The sequence below is a fragment of the Spea bombifrons genome, chromosome 1 (genome assembly GCF_027358695.1).
Source record: "Spea bombifrons isolate aSpeBom1 chromosome 1, aSpeBom1.2.pri, whole genome shotgun sequence".
Taxonomy (NCBI): domain Eukaryota; kingdom Metazoa; phylum Chordata; class Amphibia; order Anura; family Pelobatidae; genus Spea; species Spea bombifrons.
In genome coordinates, this window is record NC_071087.1 from 117,541,243 (window position 1) to 117,567,865 (window position 26,623).

The following is a 26,623-nucleotide window of genomic DNA, read 5'->3' on the forward strand; positions in this document are numbered from 1 at the left end:
TTAATGGTGGTTACACAGTTTTGCAGTATTTTATCAGTGCAAGAATAGTATAATTTAACTAACATCACTTCGCATTGTTTAGGAGAGAAGCACATGGTTAATTTTTCTCTTAAATGAATCATATAGGTATCAAAGTCATTAAGTTGTTGGTAGATTTTTTTTTATTGCAGACAATAAGCAGCTTGTCAGCTCAATAACCATTCTCCATTAAAAGCCATTTTGAACAGTGAATTCCAAATTGATTGGCAGCATCATTTCAAAAACATTTTAGGTATGAGATTCAAGGGTGTTCCGAGTAGTGCTTCTCACATGGGTTTTAATAGATTTTTTTTTTTAATTTAAAAACTCAAGAACCCAATATTTTTTTTACCCTCTTGCACTTTCAAAAAAAAAAAAAAAAGTGAACAGATGTTCACATGTGAAACGTCAAAATAAAATTGTCCTTATCACGTCAAAATAGTTTCATCAATCTGTTCGTCGGAGTCAGGCTGAGACGCAAGCTTCTTCAGAGACCTACGATGGCTCTCATTCAGCATTTCCAAACTGGCAGTATCCAGTATCTTCGTCATTTCCTGGCAAATAAAAAAAAAGTGTATTGGTCATATTGACATACAGTAAATGCACCATTGTTAATAAACAAAAGAAGGAGTACAACTGTGGCTACAAGACACTTCTGTGTCAGACAAGAGCTTTAATTTTATTCTTGCTTTCGAATTAAGTACTTTAATATGTATTCTTTTGAATTAAGGTTGTCACCTAAAACTGTTCCTTTGAAAAATTGTCATTTTTCCATCTGGCTTCTGTAATCTGTTCAAATATACTAACACCTATAAAAACTATAAACAATCCCACTTCACTTATTAAGGTCATATAATTGCAGAAATAGTTAACTATAAGATGATGGTGCATTGCATTTGTTTTTTTTTTTTTTTTTTTTTTTTAACAATTACGTTAAACAACACATTTTCATGACATGCTCATCTGAAATATGGTTTTTCTGTTTTAGTACCTGGAAAACTTCATTTCCTGCCCTCATTTTTAGAAGGTTTACTATTGCCTGATCGCTGTATGCACGCACGCTTGTGTTTTTGTCCTTTGTATTGTCTAACAACACTTTAAGGATTGGTTTGATGGTCGGAGGGTCCATCGGAGGCAAATGATCTTTGTTAGCCCACCAAATCATTTTTTCTGCTGCCAGCTTAATATCACTGGATGGATTCTGGAGGCACTGTAGGGCAAAGCAAAAGAAATATCAGTGTGGAGACGGGTATCGGAAAGCAGGTCAACACTACTGGAAGACATTGGTTTTCCTTCTTACCTTAATGAGGAGGGCTGACAGTTTTGTAGGTAGGTTTCCAGCTTCGGCCTCAATATAATGTTTCATAAGGAAGCCCATCGCTTTTATTCCACTCACTGCTATTGGAATCTGGACGGGGGGGATAATAAAAGAATCAACCACCACATGAATTGGCGGCTATAGCAGCAAATATAACTGGCATTTGTGGGACTTTACAAAATCACTATGGTACAAATTCTGCAGACACAGAACTATTAAAACTAGACTTGCGCATTTGTTTTCGTACGAACGTGTTTTTGCGCTGAATTTTACACTTTCATTCGAATAACGAGCGAACGGATGCAACATTGGACGAAAGAAGCGAAAAAGGAATGTGCTCAATATGAAAACCTTCGTTCATTCACTGGTCCTCACAGCCGCTAATTTAAACTACACTAAGAGGAGAATCTTGCCATTTTAATTCAACCTCTATGCGTTTATTGTTTCCATGGCAAACGGATGGACGCATGGGATTTCCGAAAAGGAAAATGTTGGACGGATTTTGTCTGAATCAAAGATGCAGATGGATGAATTTCGTTGAACATGAAGAATTTTTTTTCCCCAAAAACGAACACTAATTTTCCACGGGCACCCAAGCCTAATTAGAACCACAGTACTTTAAGATGGATTCTTCCTTAGGAGGGGGTGTGAGAAACATGAGACTGTCCCTTTAAATTTCTGTTTCCACAAATAGCAAGAGATATTAATATAAGTGAAACCGCAATAGCGAGATATAGTTGGGCAGGCGTTTTGATTATATACATACCCTGTCTGCTGCAGCATTGCTTAGCACCACTGATTCTATGCTACTTGAGAACTTAGGAGTACAAAGTCGGCTAGCGGCCACATTTATGGCGACAGACAGCGCCATGCTCCTCCCGTGCCTCACCATCCAATCAATTCCAGTAAAATCCGCTGCAAATCAGAAACAGAGGTTGGCTGTGATTCCATAAAATAGTTTACATATACAAGTAACTTCTTTGGGTAAAAATAGCATCTTTGGTGATCTAACTCAATAGGTTGTCGACAAACAGTTTGATGGCATCAGTCGCATTATGTTAAATGACACTGCCATTCACCAAACATTACATGCTAAGCTTACAAGGCTTTAGTTGCTAAACAGGTATTTGAACATGACCCGAGACGAAACCTTTCATCTCATGACTTAACTGCGCACTACAAAGGACCAACCCCGATACGCTTCTTATACAAGGGTACGGTTAAGTTGGACCTGTATAAAGAATAGCAAACGCAGAGAGAATTAACTGTGCATTATAGGCAACACAAACCCAAAAGATGTTGCTGTAGGACCAGAGAAAGCTCTTCTTCAGGGAGACAGGCACAGAGCTCTCCAAGACAGCCAGCAGAAGCCATACGGGTGGCATCCTCAAAAAAAAAAAAAAAAAGAAAATGTAACATAGGCGATTATAAAAACAGAATATAGTTTTTGTCCAGTAGACTAGCTCATTATCGCAACATAACCTGGAGTATGTTTGGTTTTTTTTTATGTTTTTTATATGAAAGAGGACTACCGAGCTGAACAGAAATCTACATACAGCTGTAACAAACCATCTCTGGGAACAATTCATTAAAGGAATTATAAATAAGAGTGTCAACCGTTCTACAACATGAAGTCTTATAATAAGCTAGTTCTGCAATATGAGGTTGTCAGTTATATAGAGAGAAAAGTATATACAAAGAATACACTGCATAAAATGTAAAGTCACATGAAAAAAAAAGTAGTTCTATATACAGTAATGTAGATTAGCACTTGGTTGTATTTCATTTTGTTCCAATACACTTCCTTTATCTTCAGACCTGGAGGGTGCTATTGCTGTCCTTTATGTGATATTCTGGATGACTTTACCTGCTCAATGACCACACTGAGCTGATGGCAATGCTAATGTGAAGTCTGTTCCTCCAACTAACTTTCAATAGCGAGCGTCAGCTTGGGTGGTTACAACCGAGCCACTCTATTGTTCACCACAAAGTAGTATTTATTGAGGAGTCACGAAGGTAGCACAATATTCCTAATAGAAACTCTTGTTAATCTGACGCAAGAAAAAAAATGCGCGAGTTTCCTTTAAATATGTTACTGGATCTAAAGAACAAAAAATGAAAAGAAAAAAAAACCCACCACCATACCAAATTGAAAAAGCAGTAAAGAGCACCACGCTCACAATTCTTCAGCAATACAGTTTTGAACACCAACAGGTTTTATAGGCAGGTACCTCATCATGCCCCAGCATCCCGATCAGCATCGTCACATAGTTTTTCCTGACTGTTGCATCCATCTTCCCTCCGCCGCCATGAATAAGGAATCTTACAGCCTGGAGCATAGTTTCCCTGCAAGCAAACCAAAGCATTAGGATCTAGACAATTAGCCCTGGTTTGTATATTCTACCGGTATGTGTAATACAAGGTGGTGGCCAAATACCTGACTCCAGAATCTTCACACGAGCGGATAGTGTTGAGTAATTCTGTGAAGAGCGGATCTACTTTAGTATGGATAACGATAAGATTTCCCAATGCATCAGCTGACTTAAGACGCACGGCTCTGTTGGAATCCTGCAGGGCTTTAGTAAATGTGGTTTGTAGCTGAGGAAGGAAAGGCTTTAAAGCGATGCCAACCTGCATGGAAAAGGGGAATACAATTTCAGATTAAAACATTAGCGCAAAATAGAACTGTAATTTGTACCTACATATTACTTCAAATATATTGCATAGTTATTTTTATTTAATGTCTCACAGTTCTATGTCCATGATGTTTACTATGAGGGAGCTGCAATCTGATCAGCAGAGCAGAGGAAATTGTGCCTCCTGGTAGACCTCATAATACACTTACGCTGGGATGACAGCTCCAATGGAACCATGTGGTTTTGATGTAAAATAAAAGACGTTTCCTAAAAATGCTGCCGTTACTAATCAGTTTGCACAGTTGACATTACCTTGCCGAGAAGGAGGCTGAGCGTTTCGAGCAGAGCCACTTTCACGCTCCAGCTGAATCGGTCTCCCAGTATACGGATTAAAGGTCCCGTTATACTAACTACAGAGGGCTTTAAAGCGTCAGCAGAGGTCAACTTAATAACCAGGCCCAAGGCCTTTGCAGCTTCTTCCTTCTGTTCTGGATTCCCGGTGAGAACGCCTTCCCTCAATACAGGAAGGATCGAGGTCACACCCTGAAAGAAAATTAAGTTTTTAACACAAAAAGAACATTGGAGAGCAGCATATCCACAACGCAAGGCATTATAGTGTATTCATTACCTTCTTTGGAATACAGAATCCAGGGACATGTTCTCCTTTAGCGTCGTTTCCCACCATACGGATATCTCTATGCAGGTCATCAATTAGCATTAGCTGGGTACCAGCATCCAGTTTCTATTAAAAGATGGCACATTTAGAAGATAAGTTCTAACCCCGCGGCTGGATGGAGCAGCGGTAAGAGCGCTTATTATAACAGGCTAACAGATGGGTCTAACAGGAGCTGCATTATATACGGATATATCAGGCCAGTTGGCAAACAGGAAAGAGGTCCCACATGCCTTAAATGGCTACGAACCAAATTAGTAGATAAATAAAAACCCAAAGCTAAAAAAAATAAGAGCATGCGAAGACACCGCTCAAAGGATCTTCACATCTACAATCGCAGTTGTGTTAAATGGTATTTGGTCCCTGCGTGATTTTCTGCATTTTCACATTGACTACAGTCAGGTCATTAAGTGGATTGAAGTAATAAGACAAAGAGAATGAATAGCACCAAATTTGTATGAAGTGCTAGACGTGCTATTTTCTCTTCAGGTTATTCCCCTATTAGCAGTAAATTCTACGCCGTGAGAGGAATTCTAAAGGTTAGGACTTTGATAAACAATCAGACCTGATATATAAATCTGGCTAACGTTGGCCTTTGCCATCAGAACGAAGATGTCTACATGTTTCCAGAACCATGCTCCTAAATGGTTGATTACCCTGAATCTGGAAAGGCTATACAGCCATCCCCTAGGGCTCCACCAACCATCAGGGCACCGCTGACTAAATGCAGAAAGCTTGGCTCAGTAATGAATATTCCCAGGAGTTTTCATCCTGCTAAATTCTCTCAGAAAGCTAAGCTCTGTGTTCATGACTCTACCATCACAAAAACATTGGGCAACCATAGGAATCATAACATTTTAAAAATGCTTCTCTGGAGTTTGCCCAAATTGCAACATAATGATCCTTGAGTGTTTAGAATATTCTATGGACAGATGAGTCAAAAGCAGATGTTTTTTGGGCAACATGACGAAGCAAATACTGCATTGCACAAAAGTGTAGTAGGAATCAGCCACATGTCATGGTCTAGGGGTTTCCTGCACTAAGACTTGGTGAACTTGAAGAAAACATGAATTCTGTATTGGATTGTGAATCCTTCAAGAGAATGTCAAGCCATTAAATTGGCAGCTGAAACACAACTGGACTGTAAAACAAGACAATCACAAGCCGAAAAACAAGACGCAAAACAGGCATAATGCACACGGATACGTGACAGGCCCTGAAACAACCACCGGCTCGCACAAGTGTTCAAGATCGTCTAAAGAGGCACATGCATAAAACATGCCAAGATTGCGGTGATTCTTAGTCATCATTGGCATAATTGGTAAGGATGTAGGTAATGCAAATTGAAGCGCTCATAGCGTACTAAAACAGTCATTCCAGGTGGGGCTGTATGGTACTCTATAGTTATTTTAAGTGCAATACTCACTTTAGTAATAGCACTGAGTGCATCCCAGCTTTCATTCAAAACCACACTGTTGCTGTCGTTGAAGAGCCGAAGTAAGCCAGATACGAGGTTCCTGAGATGCGCGGAGTAATCAGCTTTCGTCTTTGCACAGTACATGTTGAGTATAACTGCAGCTGCCTGGCGCATCCCCACATCAGAGCTGCGAGTGGCTTCCAATAAATCTTCAATCACAATCCTCTGTCCGGCATCATCTTCTACTGAGAGTATGACAGCCTGACAGTTTGCAAGCTCCTGGAACACAAACACTTAGGACTTCAGGAAAAAAGAAACACTCCGCATAATACACCATGAAATAGTATTTTCTGTTTCATATTAAAGTTACTTTCAATATACTCTATATCCACACAGCATTAAGCGCATGCCATCATTTCAGACTGCCCGACGTGCAACAACTATATGCTTAGATGAACTAGGTGAACAACTTTAAAACGCTATTAAAAAGGACAGCAGGAAGAGAAGACTGGGATAAACAAAAGAGAAAAAAAATCAGAGATAATAAAACACCCCACATCGTTACACATACTAACACGGTATATAGGAAGAGTTCTGCGCTCGTTTGTCACTTTTGTTTAGGTGGCAATTACTAAAACAATTGGCCCTGTAACTATACCTTAAAAAACATTTGATTAAAATGTAGATTAAAGACAGGAAGTGCCATTTATATTTATTTCTTTTTACTGGAGCACTGGTTAGCCCACCTTTACACTGGACCCTTGGTCTTGGTTTACAGTTGTAATGTATAAGGAAGACTCTACTTACCACCTGCTCATTGTCTGTTCCCAGTTGTGCTTTCAAAGCAGACATGACAGCGGGAAGGATAACATTTAGATGCCTTGTGAGAGCATCCCCCGCTACCGAGGAAAGGAAAGCCAGGACTCGGGTGTTTACAGGAGGGCTTGTCAGCTAAAAGACAACAACAGGTGAAAATTACTGCATTTATCTACAGAGATCCATTTGTCTTCGCAGATGCCCACTGCCTCTAGTAACATACCCTGGGTACTAGGTACGGAAGTACAACACGACTTTTTACTGCCATGACCTGTTTGAGACCATCCAGGGCAAACTCAGACATTCCTTCGTCATCCTAAAAGATATAATTACACCAGGGTTCAGAAAAGAACATTTTAATTCCTCCAGCACGTCATTCTACAAAAAAAAAAAAATAAATAAACTTTGCCTAGTTGGGACTGTATTTACCAGTTGCAGGAGGAGGTACGGCAGAATGTCTTCAAGTGACTGGTAGCCAACGGTGGAATGGAGCTGCTCAAAGGTTTTGGCAGCAGCTTCTCGGACTTCTTCTAGAGGATCACACAGAGCTTTCCTCACAGTTGGAACAAGAGACTCTGAGAAAAACAGCACCTGCAAAAAGACATACACCCAACATTTATATGCTGGTGGAAACTTAACACGGCAAATAGTTTAAGTGATATTTGCAGACAATACACATACATATTAAAGGGATGGAAAGAAGCACATGCAGCGACTATGATCTCAGCCTGGGCTGTAACATACCGCGTCACGACTGGTGGATTTCATTATTTCGCTTAATCCGATGCACACGCCCTGCCTTTCATCACTCTTATCAGATCTCAGACCTTCTTCCAAAATTGGAATAATCTCTGGGAGGATTTTCTCTCCCAGCTTTCGAACAAGGTCTCCAAGAGTTCTTGCCGCAATCTGGAAAACAAAAAAATATAAGACATTACTATACAATCATCCTAACCCAATACAGGCATGCTCCTCGACTAAGCTTGAGCTGATTAATGGGCGAGGGAACTGTAATGTATAGAAAAATGAAAGATAATTAAAGGAAAAACTGTAAAGCTGCTCACCGTTCTCTTATCTGAACAAGTACTGGCAAGAAAGCCGAGGAGAAGGGTAAAGAGAGTGGGCAGAATTTCTCTCAGTGTGCGAGGAGTGTTTGAAACGACAATTTTCCACACATGCAAAGATGCCTGTCGAACCACAAGTTGGGTGTCCGAACGTCCCATGTACAGACCAGCTAGCACACGGTTTCTTCTCTCAGGTCCAAGGGCAGAGATAATTGCCTGCAAAGTAAAACTGGAAATTAGCTGAAAGAATCAAATCTTTTAAACCAAGATCTAATCAGCATGTTTAATGGACAGCAGCCATATTCATAACTGCATCCCAATAACTACAGAGCCAGAAGTAGCTCTTCAAAGAAGCCTTTTTTTTTTTTTTTTTAACTAAAACTCATCCTATACTCCATCAACAACACCAGTCTAGATGGTAATGTCTAGTCCTCTCATCTTAATTTATTACATCTTTTATTTATTTAGTCTCCTTCACAGTAAAAGTCCTCTGGATCTTATGTATTGATTTGTCAATTACAATGACCACATCACAGTTTTAATACGCTTTTTTTAAGCAACAAAATAGTGAGAAACTGAGCTACAAGCGTTACCTTGCTGGACTGGGCAGTGCCGAAGTTGTCATCTTCACAGGCAGTTTCTGTTGTCATTTTTCCAGTGACCCCAGAAATATGGAACAGTAGATCACCGAGAAGTTGCACAGAGCTGAACCTATTTGTGATAAAACCAGGTTGATACTTATAAAGCAGCACACAGACACACATTACAAACCAAAACAGTGAATTGCCAAGATCTTACCTAATTCTCCAAAGGTCATCAAACAGGCCTTGCTCGAGCTGTGGCAGCAGAAGTGCTATTGCGGTCTCTGCATACATAGTGATTATTCTTTGTCCTGCGCGCAGGGCTGTGTCGCGTACAAATTCATTCTCGTCCGCAAGGGCCTGAGTTTAGAAATTGGCACAAAATGGAGGCAGAAAAGATGTCAAACCCAGAAAAGATCCATGTAAGGTATATTCTTTATTGACATCTGTCAGGGAACATCAGTCTAACGTGTACAGGCTTTCCTTGATTGAAACGATGCAAAAAAGTTTGTTGTAGTTAGTATGAGTGTACTTACCTTCAGAATGCAGGGAATAATGGGCCCGACGTACGGTGTGAATTTCTCACCAAAGGTAATCGGCAGATAAATAAACATCATTATGTAACCGTCACGGACGTGAGGAGCAATATCTGCTTTACTTGCTGTTGCTACAATTTCTGGCATGAGTTTATCCAGTTTCTCAACTCCTAATCCAGCCATTACTTCAGAGAGACCTGTATGATGATAGATCAGAAAAAAAAGTCACTATTGAAGTCCCATAATTCATCTATGTAAAATAAAAAATATGACAGAATAAATCAGTTTTCCTACCTTGGGCAGCACCAGAGCGATCAACAGAGCTGTAGTCAGACGCCAAAGTGTCCATAAGCCATGGCAACAAGTCCTGGAAGCACGACTCCCCTGTTCCCTTCACCATGGCTCCTAATGCCTTCGCTGATACAGTACGTACCTATAAAAACATTTTTTAAAAAAGGAAATTGAGCAAACATGTATTTGCAGCAGAAACATGGTAATGTGTTGGCTTATGCAAACTTCCGCAGATGAATTCTTACTTCAGGAACAGGGTCTATCAGAGAAGCTTTAAGTCCAGGGACAACACTTGGAAGATAAGGAGCCAGATCCTGGAATAGAGGCATATTGGAATGAATGAAATACATGCGGAAGTTAGGGTAGGTTACCCCAAAAGGAAAATATAAAAAAAGATGTCTCTACACAATGGATGACAGTAGTAGGACAGCTTATGGATACCTTCTGATCTGTTAAGGAGTACATGTTCCCAATGATCTGAGCAGCCATTTTCCTGGTATCAGTGGAGCGGTCTTGGAAGGCTCTTTGCACGATAGGCATGATTAAGGCTAATGAGGGGGCGTCAATGAAATGCACAAACTTTGTGTCTAGTAGGGTCTGCAGACATTTCTGTGTCATTCTTGAAGGATCTGTGAGCGCATCCAGCAATATGGGAGATATTGCTAAAAAAAAAATAAAGAAAGGGAAAGATTTTCATTTTGTCCATTACTCATTACTCTTGGACAGAAAAAAAAAAACATATTATACTAAGACAAAAAAAAAGACAATACCTTGAATCTCTGGGTTGCGAATGACAGAACCAATTTGACGCAGTGCCTGCTGACCAGCCTTTTGAACCTTGACATGGGAGTCTGTCAGCACTTCAGTGAGCTTGGGCACAATGTTGGGGAGGCAAGATGACAGCTGCTTCGGTGCACAGTAAGCCATGGCTCCCAGCAATTCCACTGATCCTATATACAAAAAGAAATTAGGAAGATTTAAGTCCTTGGGTTGGGACTATAACAAGTCTTTATGTGACCAATTATATAAACATTACATTTGTTATGTTGTAGAAATTCCTGGTGTGTCCTCTTTCTTCACAAACGCGCACACACACCCAGCCTCCCTCACAGCCCTTAGTCCGTTAAATTCCCAAACAAGTCAGTATCAACTTCCATGACTTTTTAACCCCTTCGCGACCTTTGCCGGTTCAGGACCGTCATGACAAGAAGGTCACTAAATGACCTTTGACGGTCCTGAACCGTCAAAAAGTTAAATAAGCTTAGAAAGTGATCAAGGATCACTTTCTTCGCTTAAACGGCCTTGCTGCAATGCCTCGATGTCGAGGCATTCAGCAAGGCCGAGATCGGCATCGGGGGCCATGTCTGGCCCCTCCCCGGGGCGTCAACAGCCGCCATACATTGTATGGCGGCGGACGCCCGTTTTAAAAGCGTTTAGGAGGCGATCAACGATCGCCTCCTAAACTTAAATGGTGTCGCTGGAATGCCTCGATCAGGAGGCATCCAGCGACACCAAACACTTACCTTTAGGTGGGCTGTGACCGCTCCGGAGAGCGGTCACAGCCGCAGCTGCCGGTGATCTTCGCCATCCGCAAGATGGCGGCGGCCCGGGAAATAAAACAAGAGAGACGAAAAAAAGTTCGCTAGAGGGTCTCCAGACCCTCTAGAGAACTGGCTCCACTTGCTGGTTGAATACAGGTACTGCATTCAACCATGCAAGTCAATGGAGCCCAGCTTTCTAATCACTATGTGATTAGTAAAATATTAAAAAATAAAAATGGAAAAAAAAAATAAAAAAATGTGCTAACATTTAAAAATAATTATGCAGTGATGTCACTAGATGAACCATCCAGTACCAGCAAAATGTGTAAAAAAAATATAAAAAAAGTATTAAAAAAATAAAAAAAAATAAAAAAATAAAGTTTATTATTTTGAGCAAGTGCTAAAATTTCTCAAAAATCTCAAAGAGTTAAAATAAAAGCACTTCAAATACCCAAGGGGTGTCTAATATATAAAAAAAATGGCTGATGGGGTAAATTGGAGTGGCCTAGCTCACAGATAGGGCATAGGTACAGACTGACCAAAATGGAGAAAAAAAGCGCACTTCCCAAATGTGGCATTTTAAATCTGAAACAACCCGACAAACCCATGCATGTTGGGTATCACTGCACTCAGGAGATGTTCCTGAACACATATTGGGGGGTTGTTTGACAGTGACATATACCAGAACCTGTATATCTATAACTAAAGTACAATTTGTGTGAAAAAAATTACTATTACAAAGTTTGACAAAAATGTAGTTCTATAATTGGTGCATGGAAAGGGTTAAAATAACAGCATTCGGAATACCCTGGGGTGTCTAGTTTTCCAAAATATATGGTTTGAATGGGTTAAATTTAGTTAACCGGCTTCAAAGATATTCCAAAGAGGAGATGGAGGCAGAATGACCAAATGACCACCTGAATTACGCATGCCCCAAAAGTAGCCTTTTACCAGCCAAACAATCTGACAAACCCATGCATGTGGGGTATCGCTGTACTCAGGAGATGTTCCTGAACACACATTGGGGTGTTGTTAGACAGTGGCATATACCAGAACCTGTATATCTATAACTAAAGTACAATTTGTGTGGAAAAAAAAATAAAAAAAATTACTATTACAAAGTTTGACAAAGTGTAGTTGTATAATTGGTGCATGGAAAGGGTTAAAATTACAGCATTTGGAATACCCTGGGGTGTCTAGTTTTCAAAAATATATGGTTTGAATGGGTTAAATTGAGTTAACCAGCTTCAAAGATGTTCCAAAGAGGAGATGTAGGCAGACTGACCAGATTTGTTAAAAAAGATTTGGAAATCATAAAACGCTGCTTGTACTTATTGCCCTATAACGTACAAAAAACAGCAAAAAAACATAAAAACATTGGGTATCTCTAAACTCAGGACAAGTAGTAGAATCTATTTAGCTAGTTTTTTTACTTGCTTTTTTAGGTGAGTAAAATATTTTTCAAATAAAAGTCATAAAATGTCTTTTTTTTCAATTTTTCACCATGTTTTTTTTATTTTTTTTATAGTAAATAAGATGATACGATCAAAATAATGGTATCTGAAGAAAGCCCATCTTGTCCTGAAAAAAACAATATATAACTTATGTGGGTACACTAAATGGGTGAGGAGAAAATTACACCTGAACACAAGCACCACAAAAGTGTCAAAACAGCCTCGGTCCCACAGGGTAGAAAACGAAAAATGAGCCCGGTCCTTAAGGGGTTAATAGTTGCTGGAGGTGTTCTGTTAATTTTCTTGTGAGTATCTGTTGCTATCGCTTTAGTTAAACACAAGAGTTTCAGGCACATCTCTCCAATTCAAAAAGGTTCGGCCACATTTAAAGGTGAAGCTCTAAGACATTAAGACATTTGGGAAAAGTCAATTTTATTTTGGAGCAACAAATCAAATCGGTTTGATTTGCCGAAACAAGGCACCTTTTTGTTAAGAAAACAGACTTCTTTTAGATTAAGTGCGTTGCTGGGGTCTCCTTTCTTAATGAAGGACATTACTTTTAGCAGGGAAACACAAGTCTATAGAACCCTAGCTAACAGTTATATCCACTATATGTGTATAGCATATTTATATAATATATACACATTCACACATTATGTCTATGTATTTTGTAGGCTGAAGTTCTGATGACTGCACGGCAGGAAAATACACAACGTATCTGACACACAAGAAAAATTATTTACAGATTTGACATATAAAAAGAAATCTCATGTCCAATCTAAACAGATGGCAGAACATAGTCAACAGCATTTGGCTTAGACGGATGTACTATAATAAAAAGACTGAAAAAATTACCAGCTTTGGTTCTCCAGGATTCCTCCTCAAGTGCCACCAGCAATGACGGCAGAACAAGCTTCACACCGTGGGCACTCAAATTACTCATAACTGCCTTGGCACATTCATCTGCCGCCTGAATAACAGCGATACAATAAAAGGGCATTAATCACAACAACTGCCAAATAACAATGGTAAAAATGGAGAGAGAGAGAGAGAGAGAAAAAAAACCCCTTACCTCTCGTACATATTGATTCCCATCTCCAAAACATAGTAGAAGGTGTGGCAACACGTGGACAACATACGGTTCAAACAGTTTTCCAAGCATGCTACAGAGCATCTCAAATGCAAATAATGCCCCTAAAAGAAAGGAGGATGTTGAATAACGGCTATCTTAACGACCTTACATACTTGTAATGAATATGAGACAAATGGCATTTACCCTCTCTACGGCGGAAGTTCTTTTTATCTTGTATGGCATCGGTGAGAGTGCTCATCATCTCCTGCTGCTTAAGGGAAAGAATACCCAACCCTTTCACCAGTCCAGCCAACCCATAGGCTGCACCTTTACGCTCTGCGTATTTGTCAGAGTCCAGAAGAAGGGTCATCAGCTTCTGAATCATTCCGCCAGCATCCTCTTTGATGGCTGGCACAAGAGGTGACAGGCAACCGGCAACAGATTCCTGAACCTTTAGGGAAGTAAGTAGTTATCAGAACCTGCTTGAAATGACTTTGAATAAATTAAACGCATGCTTTTACATCGTGGTACCTGTTGTGATGGAGTGGAGAGGGCTGCTATGAGTTTGGCAACGATGGGTTTAACCTTAGGATCACTCTTATCCAAGTGTTTTGCCAAGGAGCCCATAAGAATGACAACACTTTGCCTCACTGTATCATAACTGGCATCGTTTGGAGCGTCCTTCAAAAAATCTTCAAACACCGGTAATAAAGAATTTACACATTCCTGTAAAGAAACATGGGTGCATGTTAAGTTAAAATAACGAAAAGAAAAAAAAAATAGACTTCAGTAATTAATATTAACGGACACCCTGGTCCCTGTCCCAATAACATCCCAATAACCATCCCTTACGCTTTGCTGCTCTTCTCATAATGTAATGTCTCTCCATCACTGCCTATTGCCCCGAATAAAGTGGGGAAGGGAAAGAGGTACTTTCTGGCAAATCTCAGATCTCTCCACTTAAGATGAGGCTCCTCTACATTTGCGGAGAATGGAATTGTACCAGGTTTGGATACAAACGGTAAGAGGTGGAAAGGCGGCTCACATTTTCATCAACGCAATAAATGAATAAATTTGTGTAAATATTCCGGCTCACCTTTCCATGAGTATTCAGTGCAGACAAAGCAGCGTCCAACATACATTTTCTGACATCTGGATGACGATCATTAAGAGCATCAGGAACGAAGAACTGAAAGAGAGGTTTAACTCGCTCACTGTCTAGATACTGAGCCAGTTTATTCAATGCCAGAGCTATACCACACCTAGGGGGAAAAAAAAGAAAGGAAGATATACAATCATATTTAGTGCATATCGCCAAAATGTAGGAATCCACCAACAGCTCAACATTACAAATTACCATATAATAATTAGGACCAATTTGTGATTGCAGGCGATATACATTATCTTGTGAAAGAAAAAAGTTAATGACAAGGGCATACCTTGCTTCAAACTGATCAGGTGGAGACTCTGATATAACACGACCCAATGCATCGAGAACTGGTGGTGGCCTCTGAAAAAAAAAAAATATATATATATATGAGAGATCAGTATGAAGAAATGCTATCTCACTGAATACTAAATACCCTTTTTTGAAACTTACATAGAGTTTCTCATGATAAATGTTAACTAGTTTCTTCATGACTTCAGTGGCTTGGCCACGATACTCTGCCACGGCATGGGACAAAGCTTCTGCTCCAGCCTGTCTCACAGCCTCTTCATGGTGAATAACATCATCAATCAGCAAGGAGCAGAGCTCTGGCTGCAACTCCAGGCCCATGGTCTCCCAAAACCTTTACGACAAGAGGGTTAATGATAAAATACATTCGTTCTAAGATCAAACTAACTAGTTAGCCGTTTACAGGCTGGTGGTATTGTAGGATCATGACAAGGCCAAGACATTGCATTTTTAAATTACTGCTCACCTTTCACCTTGCCTTTTAATTTCTTCCTCAATATCGAACCTTACCACCCAGAGTCTGTGCAACAACTTGAACCCATTCTTCTCATCGCTGTCTGGAGTTGGTAAAACCATCTCAAGCTCTATCAGTCCCTGGCAAAAAAAACAGTCAGGAGAAAATTACTGGGACCATGTGGAAAATAGAGACTACACTGACAAAGCCAGTGGACAAAACAAACTAAAGTCTATAGAAAGGGTTTATAAAAGCATACCCGGAGAGCAGCGTCTCGCACGTTTGAGCAGGAAGATTGCAGAGCTTGCAGCAAAACATCTATTTCTTCCTGCTCCGCATAGGTACATCCTTCCCCACCGCCACAGCTTGTACACAGTGTAGTCAGCGTATTGGAAGCCAGAACCTGCAATTGAATGTACTTATTACGAACTATTTTAACTGAAACAATAATAGGCATTTGGAGGCCAAAACCTAGAACACATTTGTCTACGTATAATAGAAACTCACTTGTAATCGGGGAGAGGCTGTGCCTATTACCCTTGTTAGGAGGAGAAGCATATCTGTGCGAGGTAACAACTCTGGACCATTCTAAAGAAAAAATATCAAGAAGGGAAATTAACAGACCATTATTGCATCCATGATGGCTCATTTAACATAACACAATCAATTTTTTATTTTTTTTACTCAAATTCACTAATTTCCTAGTGTTTCATCATAGCCTCAGTTGTTGGCAAGTAAAACCACATCACCCAATCTCTGGTCTTGGTATGTGCTCATTGTTTTCATTCTGGTTTGTTAAACTGACAAGTAAGAGGCAATAAAATAATAGAACCACCCTACAGATCCAACACTTGCCTCATCAAGAAGTTCGGTTTGTTTCAATGAAGATCGCAGCTGTGAATGAACGGTGAGGATCTGTAAAGCCTGGGCCAGAAGTTCTTCTTTCTCCTCATTATCATTAGTCGTTCCCAGCAGAACCATCTTCAAAAGTGGGAAGATATAGGAGAATGCTGGTGCAGATAATGGAGAAACCCCTGTAGACAAAAGAAAGAAAACACAATGCATTACCCTGGTAAATCCAAAGTAGTTTAAGGGTGTGAAGTTCTAGTAGATTTTACTTTCTTAAATTATAAAAGGATAGTCTGAAACATGCAAAACAGTTGCTTCCATAACACATGAAGCAACATTACTTGATAAATATGCCTTCACCTGGGTCACCTTTGCGCTTGAGGACTGTAAATGAATGCAACAAATTCACAGCTCTCTTTACAGCAACTGGTAATTCTTCCTGACACCACGCGGCATCCAGGTTACATTCCGGATTCCACAAGCGGAGGGTTATATGACCGACCAACGTTCCTAGCAAAACAAAACAGCATTGTCTTGGCCAATTCTGATAAACTGATTTACTAAAGAAAATAGGTTCATGCTCTACTTCTTTATTACTCTTTGCTCACCAAATGTTTTCAAATGTGCTGGCAGGACACATGCAGCCAATGCCACAAAGAGTCCATGGATGCGAGGTGCAGCCAGAGGAGACTTTAACAGAGGCAGAAAGCTGCTGGTCAGGGAAGGAAGGTGATGAGACAGACTAGGAGGGTTCTGTTGTACGATGCAACACAGCAGCTTAACAGTATAGTCCAGGTCCACGTCCAACTATAACAAACACAAACAAATATGTTATAAGTTGTTCTAAACTAATCTGTTTATACATATTTGCTTTTTAAACATTTACATGAAATACTAGCAAAGTAGTGCATCGCAAGCAAATTATACAGATTCACACAAAGTGCATATAAAAGAACTGCTGTATAAGTACTCTCTTTCAAAAAAATACAACCAAGAATAATTATTTGGTCTTAAGGAACATCTCACCTCCAAAAGCCTCTTTCGAATCTGGCTCTCTTTCTCCATTTGGGCCTGTAACAGTTCTTTCTGTTTGCTTGTTAGCTGCAACTCTTCCTTTATCCCCTTCTTCTTCTTTATTTCCTGCAACACAAAGAAAGCAGCCGTGATGTTAAGTGCGCTTATATATCTGAGATGTTGCACAACACCCCAAAGCGACACACATGACACTGAGATGTTATATCAGAAGTACCTCTTTTAGTTCTAGTTCAATTATCTGCTCCTTGAAAGAATATGCCTTATTCTCTCTTTTCATGTTGGCTTTCTTTGTGCTATCTTGTTGAGCACTAAAGGGCAAAAATAAAATAGAAAAGAGTGGTTATAACAGAAAAGGAATAGCTGGAAGACCAAGTGTTTTACTTGCAACTCCAGATACAGCCATCAGGGTGTCTAGTCAGTCGTACAGCGGATGACACAAAGATCCTCACCTTTGTATGATAGATTGATCGTACAGCTCCCCTTCGGGAGTCTGCATTATGGCATACTCTTCGCGTGTCACCTGACACAGGGCTGGATTTTGCAGGGATTCCGTGATGATTCCCACCAGCCTGGGGAGAACTTTACCAGGAGAAATACGAGCCAGTAAGCCAGCGGCATTCAGAGCAGCCTGGGAAGAACAAATACATATGCACACATACATTTTATGTAATGACAGCCAGCAGAATTTGTACTGCTATTACAGTAGTACAGCCGAACACACGCAAGACATACAGAAAGAAGAGGGTCCTGCCCTAGAAAGCTTTTAGGAGGTTGAGAAGAAATGAGACAGAAAGCGAGGGACTTCTTGAGCAAGGAAGGATTATATGATTGTAGTGTGACTAGAGGGTTTCTTCCAGAAAACCAGTTGTGGCTATTGGATAAGAGAATGGATTATATGCTTCTCTAACTGGATTTTTAGTGAGCATATAAAGTACAGTAGAGTCTGACAAAATGAGGCTGGGAAATTCACAGAAGATGTGAAGCACAGGTTAAGTCAAAGAAAGAGGAGAATATAACTATAAATACAAGTGTACTGTCCCTTTTCAGTTTAAACTCAAACCATGCTTATCTCAGCACAGCATATTTACCTGATCTGCAGTATGAGAAGTGATAATAGGAAGAACTTCATCAAAACGTTTGTTCACAAACTCAGCAGGATCAATCTTCATCTTGTGCAGAAGGTCCACCCAAAGGTCAGGGTAAACAGACGCTATTTAATCAAAGACAAAGTTTAAGTGTAGAACCTGTTTTGTTCGATTTTCTGAGAGATGGCTTACTTTTATATTACACTTACCAACAGAGGGATGATTTGCCAGAAGTAATAACATTTCAGCCAATTTTTCCACACAATCTGCTTCCAGCCCTGTTTCACAAGTGAGCACATAAAGCGCTTCCTTAATGATTCTTGGAGACAGATAAGACTTTCCAGATTCCGTCGCTTCTTCAGACTCTGTAACTGGAGTATCTGATGGGATCATCACCTGCTGCAGGTATGGACAAAGGAGAATATGCACTTTTATGAGAAATGATACTAATAATTAGCGCAGATATAACAGAAAGTGTGTAAAACACAGAAGTACAAGAGATACATTTTGTACACTTACTTTACTTGAATTCAGGACAACTTTTAGCTCTGACAGGAGGCCAAACACCATCTTTGACCCACCGAGGGATACCAGCAGCTTCTTGACCGTTTGATGTGCTTGCTTGCGTACTTTCCATGAGCGATTCAGTAGGATGCTGACCAGTGCATGGTAATAGGGGCTAAAAACAGAATGGCGGCAATTACCTCTCCACACATCCGTCATTTATTATCATTTGATGGTTAAAGTGGGGCTAACACATTTAGAGACCGCAAGAAAACACAAACCAGGCTGAAAACTTACTGGGCTTTGTTGTCAGGGAGTCTATTAATGTGATCAACAAGGAGCCTTTCAATCAGCTGCAACAATATGCAGAGAGCTAAGAGAGACAAAACGGTATGTTCGTTAATTAACCCGGCCAAGCGACAGTCCAGCCTCTTGACATATAGCATATATCAGGACACTTACAGTCTTCTGATGCAGAGGAAAGGAATTTCTCAGAGGTAAATATCTGTTTTTTCTCATCAGATAGCAATTGCCAGAAGACATTTAGTTTGGCCTCTGCAAAAAAAATTAAAAAGGTAATAAGGACATTCACATTTACTTTTCTTGTCATTTAATGACCAACGTCTAAGTCAATTTATTTACAAAAATTACAGAGTGACTCACACATTTACTTTAGGCCATGTACCAAGCTGATATTTACATTGTAACTCTTGCAGTCATTTAAAAACTAGTGTTTGCTTTATGAACTCAGACTTCAAGGTTAAACTTAATTGAGATATGAAGATATGGATTGTCCCGCAAGTCACTGCTCACCAACTTACCAGTTTGGGGCTCAGCCACTGAAATTTTACATATCAGGACAGCGGCGGGCAGTGCTTCTGCCAACATAAATATCTGAGAAGTCTGTGAGGCGGCTTTCTCTACGGTCTGAATGAGCATGGGTAAGAACGCTAAAGCTTGAAGCAAAGTATCGCCTACAAAAAAAAAAAAAAAAAAAGTTACAATGTTTACAAGATACATGGTAATCAAACAGGGAAATAAAAACTTATCCTGCTTCAGCCATAGATTTACAATACGTCACTGAACAAATCTGGTGCTTTGCAGCTTAATTATTAAATCAGCTATATATCTTTTCTTTTGTTTTCATTTTGTTTTTACATTTGTAGCTGAAATTGCCTGCTATAAAGACACAAAAATAATATCCACCTTAATTATCTATAGCAGCTTTGGAGCTTTGTAAAACACACTGTTAAAACACTCATCCAAAGCAGATTACTTACCTTTGAAAGAAGCTAGCATGCATTGCAAGTATGAATGTCTCACTCCAGATGTGCTGGATTTGAGGCCAAACGCTTTCTGAAACCATTCTATTAGCTTCTTGGGGACCTCAGTAGTAAATCTTTGACACCATAAAACAAGCACCGATACTGCATGGATCAGTGTTCCTTCGTGAACTACAAAGAGAAAAAAAAAACATGTTTCCAAGAACCTTAAATTACTACAATAAAGCAATATATTAAGAGTAAGGGATGTCAGCAGTACAAATGCACTCACCTTACAGAATAATTAATATGTTTCCCCTAACATATTGCTATAAACAACCTCCACAGGTAACAATGCGTCTTTAAATTATGTGCATATAGACCACCCCCCTTAACAAAAGAGAAAAAAAAAAAAAAGAAAAAAAGAAAAAAGCCAATCACCTTCCTGCTGAAGAAAAGGAATGAACAGCTCTGAAATTATCCGGCTGAGTTCCTGGCTGGAAGCTCCAGTGGCCACATGGTGACTGAGGCTCCCAATGCCTAAAAAAAAGGAAAAACATGGAAAACATAGCAACACTGAAGTGAACTAGACCAATGGTACGCCAGCTGCAAAATGTGTACTTTAATATATCTTACTATAGTAATAGGATGAATTCTGCAAGGAACTATGCCACTTGGGGCAAGAGATGTGAAAAAGAATGGTGGCACAGATAATGGGGTCTGTACAAGTGTGAAGAATATATTTTAAGTGTGGTATTATTAAGAGCGACAGATATAAGACTGTAAATGACTGCTGCATCATACAAATCACTATGTCATTTTATGGATATTACAGATGACAAGAAGGTTCTTTGGTGCCACCACAATTAAAACAACTAATACAACAAAAACATGCAAACAAATCAACAATGAAGGCCATCTTCACCTGAGAGGATGCTTATCTTCTGACCTACAGCTGTCAGTTTTCCCTCTGAACCTGGAATTAAAATAGTCATTTAATTCATGATCACACTTACACAGGCCCAAGAGTAACTAAAAGCGAGGTCATCTCACCTCCCAAGATAGCAAATAAGTGTCTTCCAAGGGCCTCAACCGCAGCTGGGTCACTACACTGATGTGCCAAGTTCTGTAAAGCAACTACAGCCCCATCCATCAAGTTGGAATTGTTTGATTTTAACTGACCTATAAAGAAAAATAAAAGGTGAAAGGAACCTAATAAGACATAACAAAACTTTAGAGAGAACATAGAGATGTCTCTATGCAGAACAGAAACAACGGAAAACCCCACAAGGAGCCACAGACACTATGCTTGGCCGCAAGAGACAGACTATACTTACCAGCAAGGCCCTTCCCAAGGTCGACAGCATATTGGCTGAGGTCAAGTGTCACAGAAGCAAACAGTGAAGAAATGGCTGGAACACAGATAATATAAAGACATTAAAAAAAAGGAACCAATAGGAACAGAAAACACTGTTAATAGCTTTTTAATGACACATCTATATGTTTTCCCTGACATTTTCATGAGCACTTACTTTCAATTACATTTTCTGGACTTCGGAGAAGAGACTTTTGCAACACAGGTAAGATCTGATCTTTAAACTCAGAATGTGTGACATGTTGAAGCAGCGGGGTACAGCTCTCCTGCAATCAAACAACATATCAGAAAACTAGAAGTTGCAAGAACACCTACCATGAATTACTCAAAACCGCTAGTCACTCACCAGAATGTATTTCTGAGGCTTTGCTTTACTCATGAGAACTGCCTTTACGTAGAAATCTAGAAGGTTGTTCTGAAACAGTATGAGATGACAGTGTGTTATAGTTTCTACATTTTAAGTTTACACACAGTAGAAAAATATATAGCAATAACCATGTTATGTAAAATAGGCAACACATACCCTATATTTATTAAGAACTTCCACTTCTTTGTGTTTGGTGCAGAATTGCACAGCAATGCCAAGTATACCAGCAAAATTCTGGTTTAACTCCAATGTGAATATCGTTTCCAGATATCGCTCAACAAGGCTAGGATTCTGTTGACAACAAAACTCATGAATTCATTCATACATGTATTTTTTAAACAGTCACAGGTTCAATGTAACCACACACACACACACCTCCTTCCACAAAGTGTTCATCTTCTTTGCCGAACCCTTCACAGCATGTCTGTGTGAGCCTCCCAATATCTCCATGAGGAGAAACGACTGACACTCCACCTGGCAGAAGAAATGGCAGACATTAAGCATCATGTCAATTTAAAGGGACACAGGCACATTTATGAAACGCTGGGGAATAAGATCCAACAGTAAACAAATACTGGTAAAATGTTTTCTCTATGTCTTTACCATAGTATGCGCTAGATGACCGACATTAATAAAGGAATAAAAACACATACCAGCTTCTTCCATGTTTCTCCTTGTTGTTTATCTTGTGCAGCAAACACAACTTTGGCAATGACACACGTCCAAGATAAGGCTAATGCTGCTGCTGAACCACTGCTCTTACTGAAAATAGTAAAAAGAGAATCGATTGGTTAGTGCTCTTTGATTTGAGCCAATCACATGAGGCGTTAAATACCCATGAATTTACCTTGGCTCCACCGCCTTATTTCCCACTCCATAGGACTGAAGGGACTGCAACAGATTCTTTGCAGTAACATCGGGATGGGATTCAACCAGCTGCTGGAGAACAGACTGCAGAGCTCTGCGGGAGGCTGCATCTCTGTAAAATCACAAAGAGACATATGGACCGGATTTCACCGGACGAAAACAGTAAAACCAAGCAGGCGCGTGGGTTTAGAAACTCACCGGTAACGATGCAAAGTGAGACAAAATAACTTGCAGAGTCCTTTAACGGCAATCTCCGGGAGGTCTGTTAAAAACATATGTTAGAGGTAATATTAAGAATACAATACTAGTACTTGCATCTTTATTAATGTGAATAACGGCTAAAAGCCAACTGTTTATTGACAAAAGAGGGAGTTGTCGGGAGAGTTGCACTTTTATCAACTTTACATTATAAAGGTCAAACTTCAGTGAGCTTCTGCTCCAAAAGTAGCTTTGATTGTCCAGTATGCAGCAAACTAAATGAAACTTCTCAAAAGCCACGGCACTGATTCAATTAGCCAGGCTCAGCTCAATCATACAATGAAATTAGCCAGAAATGGCCTTTTATAAACGCACAGTAACTTCAAGGAGTTGAAATCACAACTCCCCGGTAAACACTTCCCCCAGCTCTATAAACAACACAAATATGTTTTAAAAACCTTGCAATGGCCCCCAGAAAGCAAAAAACTATTCGGATAAGCAAATGGTACATAGTAGAATTTACCAGTTTTGGGTTGCGGACATATAATTTAAACGGCAATATCTGTAGGTAGGAATCCTTTTAACTTTACAGATGACCTCGTTGTCTGCTGCATCGTGGAAGCTTGACTTTAATATTACAGACAAAGCGAAGCACAAAGCTGTCGGACGTGTAGATCACCAAAACAATGCATAATAAAGCACTTTGATGGACTTAACAAGCGACATGGAAGAGTAAGAAAGATTATACGACTTCTGCAGATAGGAAACGACAATGACTACGATGCACAAAGCTGCGCTGATTTCCAGTAGTTAAAGGTTCTATTCCACATACTCTGCTAAATGTAACACGTGGAATTAAATGGAGCTTTAGAAACAACATTAACGGCACCGTTCAATGGCCAAACCACTGGCAGAAATATTATAATATAAATATTTTAATCACGTAGACACTTCATTGTAAGGTGGTACAAAGGAGGCATAAATGAGCTGTCAGGATAAGAACTAAAAACTGTTAATGGTTTGGAGGAGAAAATAAAATAGCAGCACAGCTGGAAGGAAGGAAGAATCACACTCAGAAAACAGACGTATTCCACAAAAGCAATACCAGCGACAAGTAAGAACAAAATATTGACCAGTGTTTAGTTTACTGACACAAAATGTGCAGGGCAAGATTTTTAATGTTCTTCCTTTTTCCAAAAGTATGTAGAGTTAAAGGATGGCCGAGGACAACAGCATTACAGGGCAATAAAGGATGTGTATAATAAGGGCAGTAGGGTTTGCATACTTTGTTAAAGAAAACACTACCAATAATAACATGTGAACAGGAAATATTACACAAGATTTAGCCAATTTCCAGTGCCCTCCACTAATATTTGCACCCTCGGTAAAATTGTCTTTATTTTTTAACCCTTTGATCTTTTCTTTAAAAAAAATATGCAAAAATACTCTGCCCTCATGGATATCAAACAATTTCAAAAACAGGTTTATCCCCCCCTCCAAAAAAAATGTTAAATATATGTGCGTCACAATTATTGGCACCCCTTTGAAGTAAAATATATTTGAAGTATATTTTTATTGATATTTTTAGTACACCTGGGTGACTAGGAACAGGAAATTGTTCAACCATGACTTCCTGTTTCACAGGGGTATAAATATTAGGTGACACACAGGCCATTCATCACAATGGGTAATACCAAGGAATATAGCTGTGATGTGCAGCAAACGGTTGAGCTTTATAAAACGAGAAGTGGCTGTAATAGCAAAAATACTGAAAATGCCCATTTCCACCATCAGGTCAATAATTAAGAAGTTCCAGTCAAGTGAAAATATGAATTAACCTGGAAGAGGACGTGTGTCTATATTGTCTCAACACACTGTGAAGAGGAAGGTTCGAGTGGCCAAAAAATCTCCAAGGATCACAGCTGGAGAATTGGAGAAGTTAGTTGCGTCTTGGGGTTAGAAAGTCCCCTAAACTACAATCTGACGTCACCTACATCACCACAAGATATTTGGAAAGGTTTCAAGAAAAAAGCCTCAACTCTCATCCAAAAGCAAACTCTGGTAAGCGGAAGACAGTTGAAACTACTGGAACTTCAATTCAGCTTTTTGGCCATAAACACCAGAGGCAGTTTTTGCGCGCACACAGAGAGGTAGCCATATGGAAAATACCTTTTGCCCAAGGTTAAATATGGTGGTGGCTCTTTAATGTTTTGGGGCTGTTTTTCTGCCAGAGGACCTGGATGCTGTTTTTTTAGGATACATGGCATGATACATGATACATTGTCCATCTGTATCAACAGATATTAAATGAACACCTGACTGCCTCTGCGAGAAAGCTTTATATTTAGCCGGGGCCTTCCAGCACGGCAATGATCCAAAACACGCATCAAAAATCAACACTAAAACGGTCTGGAGAGATTCTGTATAGAGGAAGGGTCTCAGATCCCTTGCCATGTATTCTCCAACCTCATCAGGCATTATAGGAGAAGACTCAGGTGTTATCTTGGAAAAGGGAGGTAGCGCAAACAATAGACCATAAGGGTGCCAATAATTGTGCCGCACATTTCACAATTTGTAATTTTTTTAAAAAATTTTTTGGATAAACTTGTGCTGTGTTTGAAATTGCTTGATATCTATGGGTTAAACAAAGGATTTTCCACAGCATTCTTTGCATATAATTTCCAAGTGTGCCAATATTAGAGGAGGACACTGAATCTGAAGCTCTGAAAATGAAAGTGAAATCCATGACCTGTGAAATTGGCATTTAAGGTTCCTCTCAAACGTCCTACCTTTTGCTGAGATACAACTTTTCAGCTCACTGAGGATAAGTCTACGTTCTTTTACGCTGGCTGTTGTGACTTTTGCTGCAAATCTCTTCAGACTCTCCTGCACCTATAGCAATACAGAGTATTTCCAGAATCAGCACCTGAACATACAGTCATCCTACAAACATCAGCTATGCTACAGGCAGAATCTATACATTCCAAAATATTCACACATTGATTTTCACATCGCTGCTTTAAGCAATAACGCCATCAGCAAAGTTTCCAGAATTTTTATACGGTGCAATTAGATTTTTCTATATAATTTCTATAACAGGGTAGGCTGATTAAGCTGAGCAAATAAAATGCATGATATCTATTATATATATTTATATATACATTGACACAATGGGACATACAGAATATGCGATTTTCACAATACCCCATAAATATAAAATGAAAATAATTGCAGTAAGGCTGAGGGCTAATGTCCCCAAATGAAGGAGTCTTTCTATATGTACCTTTCTATATGCGCCTTATACTCCGACCGCATTAAATGACTCAAAGCACACACAGCATAACTATAAGTGGGTGTGTTCGATGATTTTACCAATTACAAAACACAATCAAAGAACGAAATATCAGAAGATTATTCATGCTGGGCAAACCCCATATATTCCTCATCTATGCCTCGGGAGCTCTGATTTACAGAAACCGGCGACTTTTAACCAGCCGGTCCCAGCATATCAATGCGCATGCACTGGCGTGTTATGATATTAGGTGTTACTGGGGAGTACTTATTCTCGCACACCCCCATGGTACGTAACACGGCCGATAATGCGCACACTTTAATAAACCGATCTGTGCACACTATTAATCCTATCAACCACTGCCACACTAACCTGCGTGTCCGCCGCCATCTTACCGGCTCTGACCCAGGAAGCTCTTGTGACGAGCTTCCGCTGCGTATTCTTAATTTACAGCAGAGTAAA

General features: G+C 39.7%; 1 protein-coding gene across 1 annotated transcript; it reads right to left on the reverse strand.

Moving 5' to 3' along the window:
• Positions 1-146: 146 nt before the first annotated feature.
• GCN1 (GCN1 activator of EIF2AK4) lies at positions 147-26,605 on the reverse strand. Its single transcript, XM_053469730.1, has 58 exons — positions 26,534-26,605; positions 25,659-25,761; positions 22,870-22,933; positions 22,652-22,783; positions 22,458-22,566; positions 22,180-22,278; positions 21,961-22,095; positions 21,784-21,852; positions 21,595-21,703; positions 21,400-21,474; positions 21,116-21,244; positions 20,988-21,038; positions 20,504-20,602; positions 20,081-20,254; positions 19,622-19,774; positions 19,263-19,355; positions 19,098-19,173; positions 18,816-18,975; positions 18,506-18,695; positions 18,300-18,421; positions 17,661-17,839; positions 17,426-17,519; positions 17,203-17,316; positions 16,785-16,983; positions 16,537-16,686; positions 16,183-16,361; positions 15,835-15,915; positions 15,587-15,730; positions 15,340-15,467; positions 15,018-15,207; positions 14,857-14,927; positions 14,514-14,679; positions 13,949-14,143; positions 13,622-13,868; positions 13,418-13,539; positions 13,201-13,315; positions 10,121-10,300; positions 9,792-10,012; positions 9,596-9,664; positions 9,354-9,492; positions 9,060-9,256; positions 8,741-8,883; positions 8,536-8,653; positions 7,943-8,158; positions 7,623-7,787; positions 7,308-7,469; positions 7,102-7,194; positions 6,870-7,013; positions 6,072-6,341; positions 4,601-4,714; positions 4,285-4,515; positions 3,774-3,967; positions 3,568-3,682; positions 2,626-2,722; positions 2,103-2,251; positions 1,319-1,426; positions 1,010-1,228; positions 147-572 (listed from the first exon to the last, which is right to left on the reverse strand). Exons 1-58 carry the CDS (start codon positions 26,549-26,551, stop codon positions 447-449), a joined length of 8,004 nt encoding a protein of 2,667 aa, XP_053325705.1. The 5' UTR covers positions 26,552-26,605; the 3' UTR covers positions 147-446.
• Between the last annotated feature and the right edge of the window lie 18 nt (positions 26,606-26,623).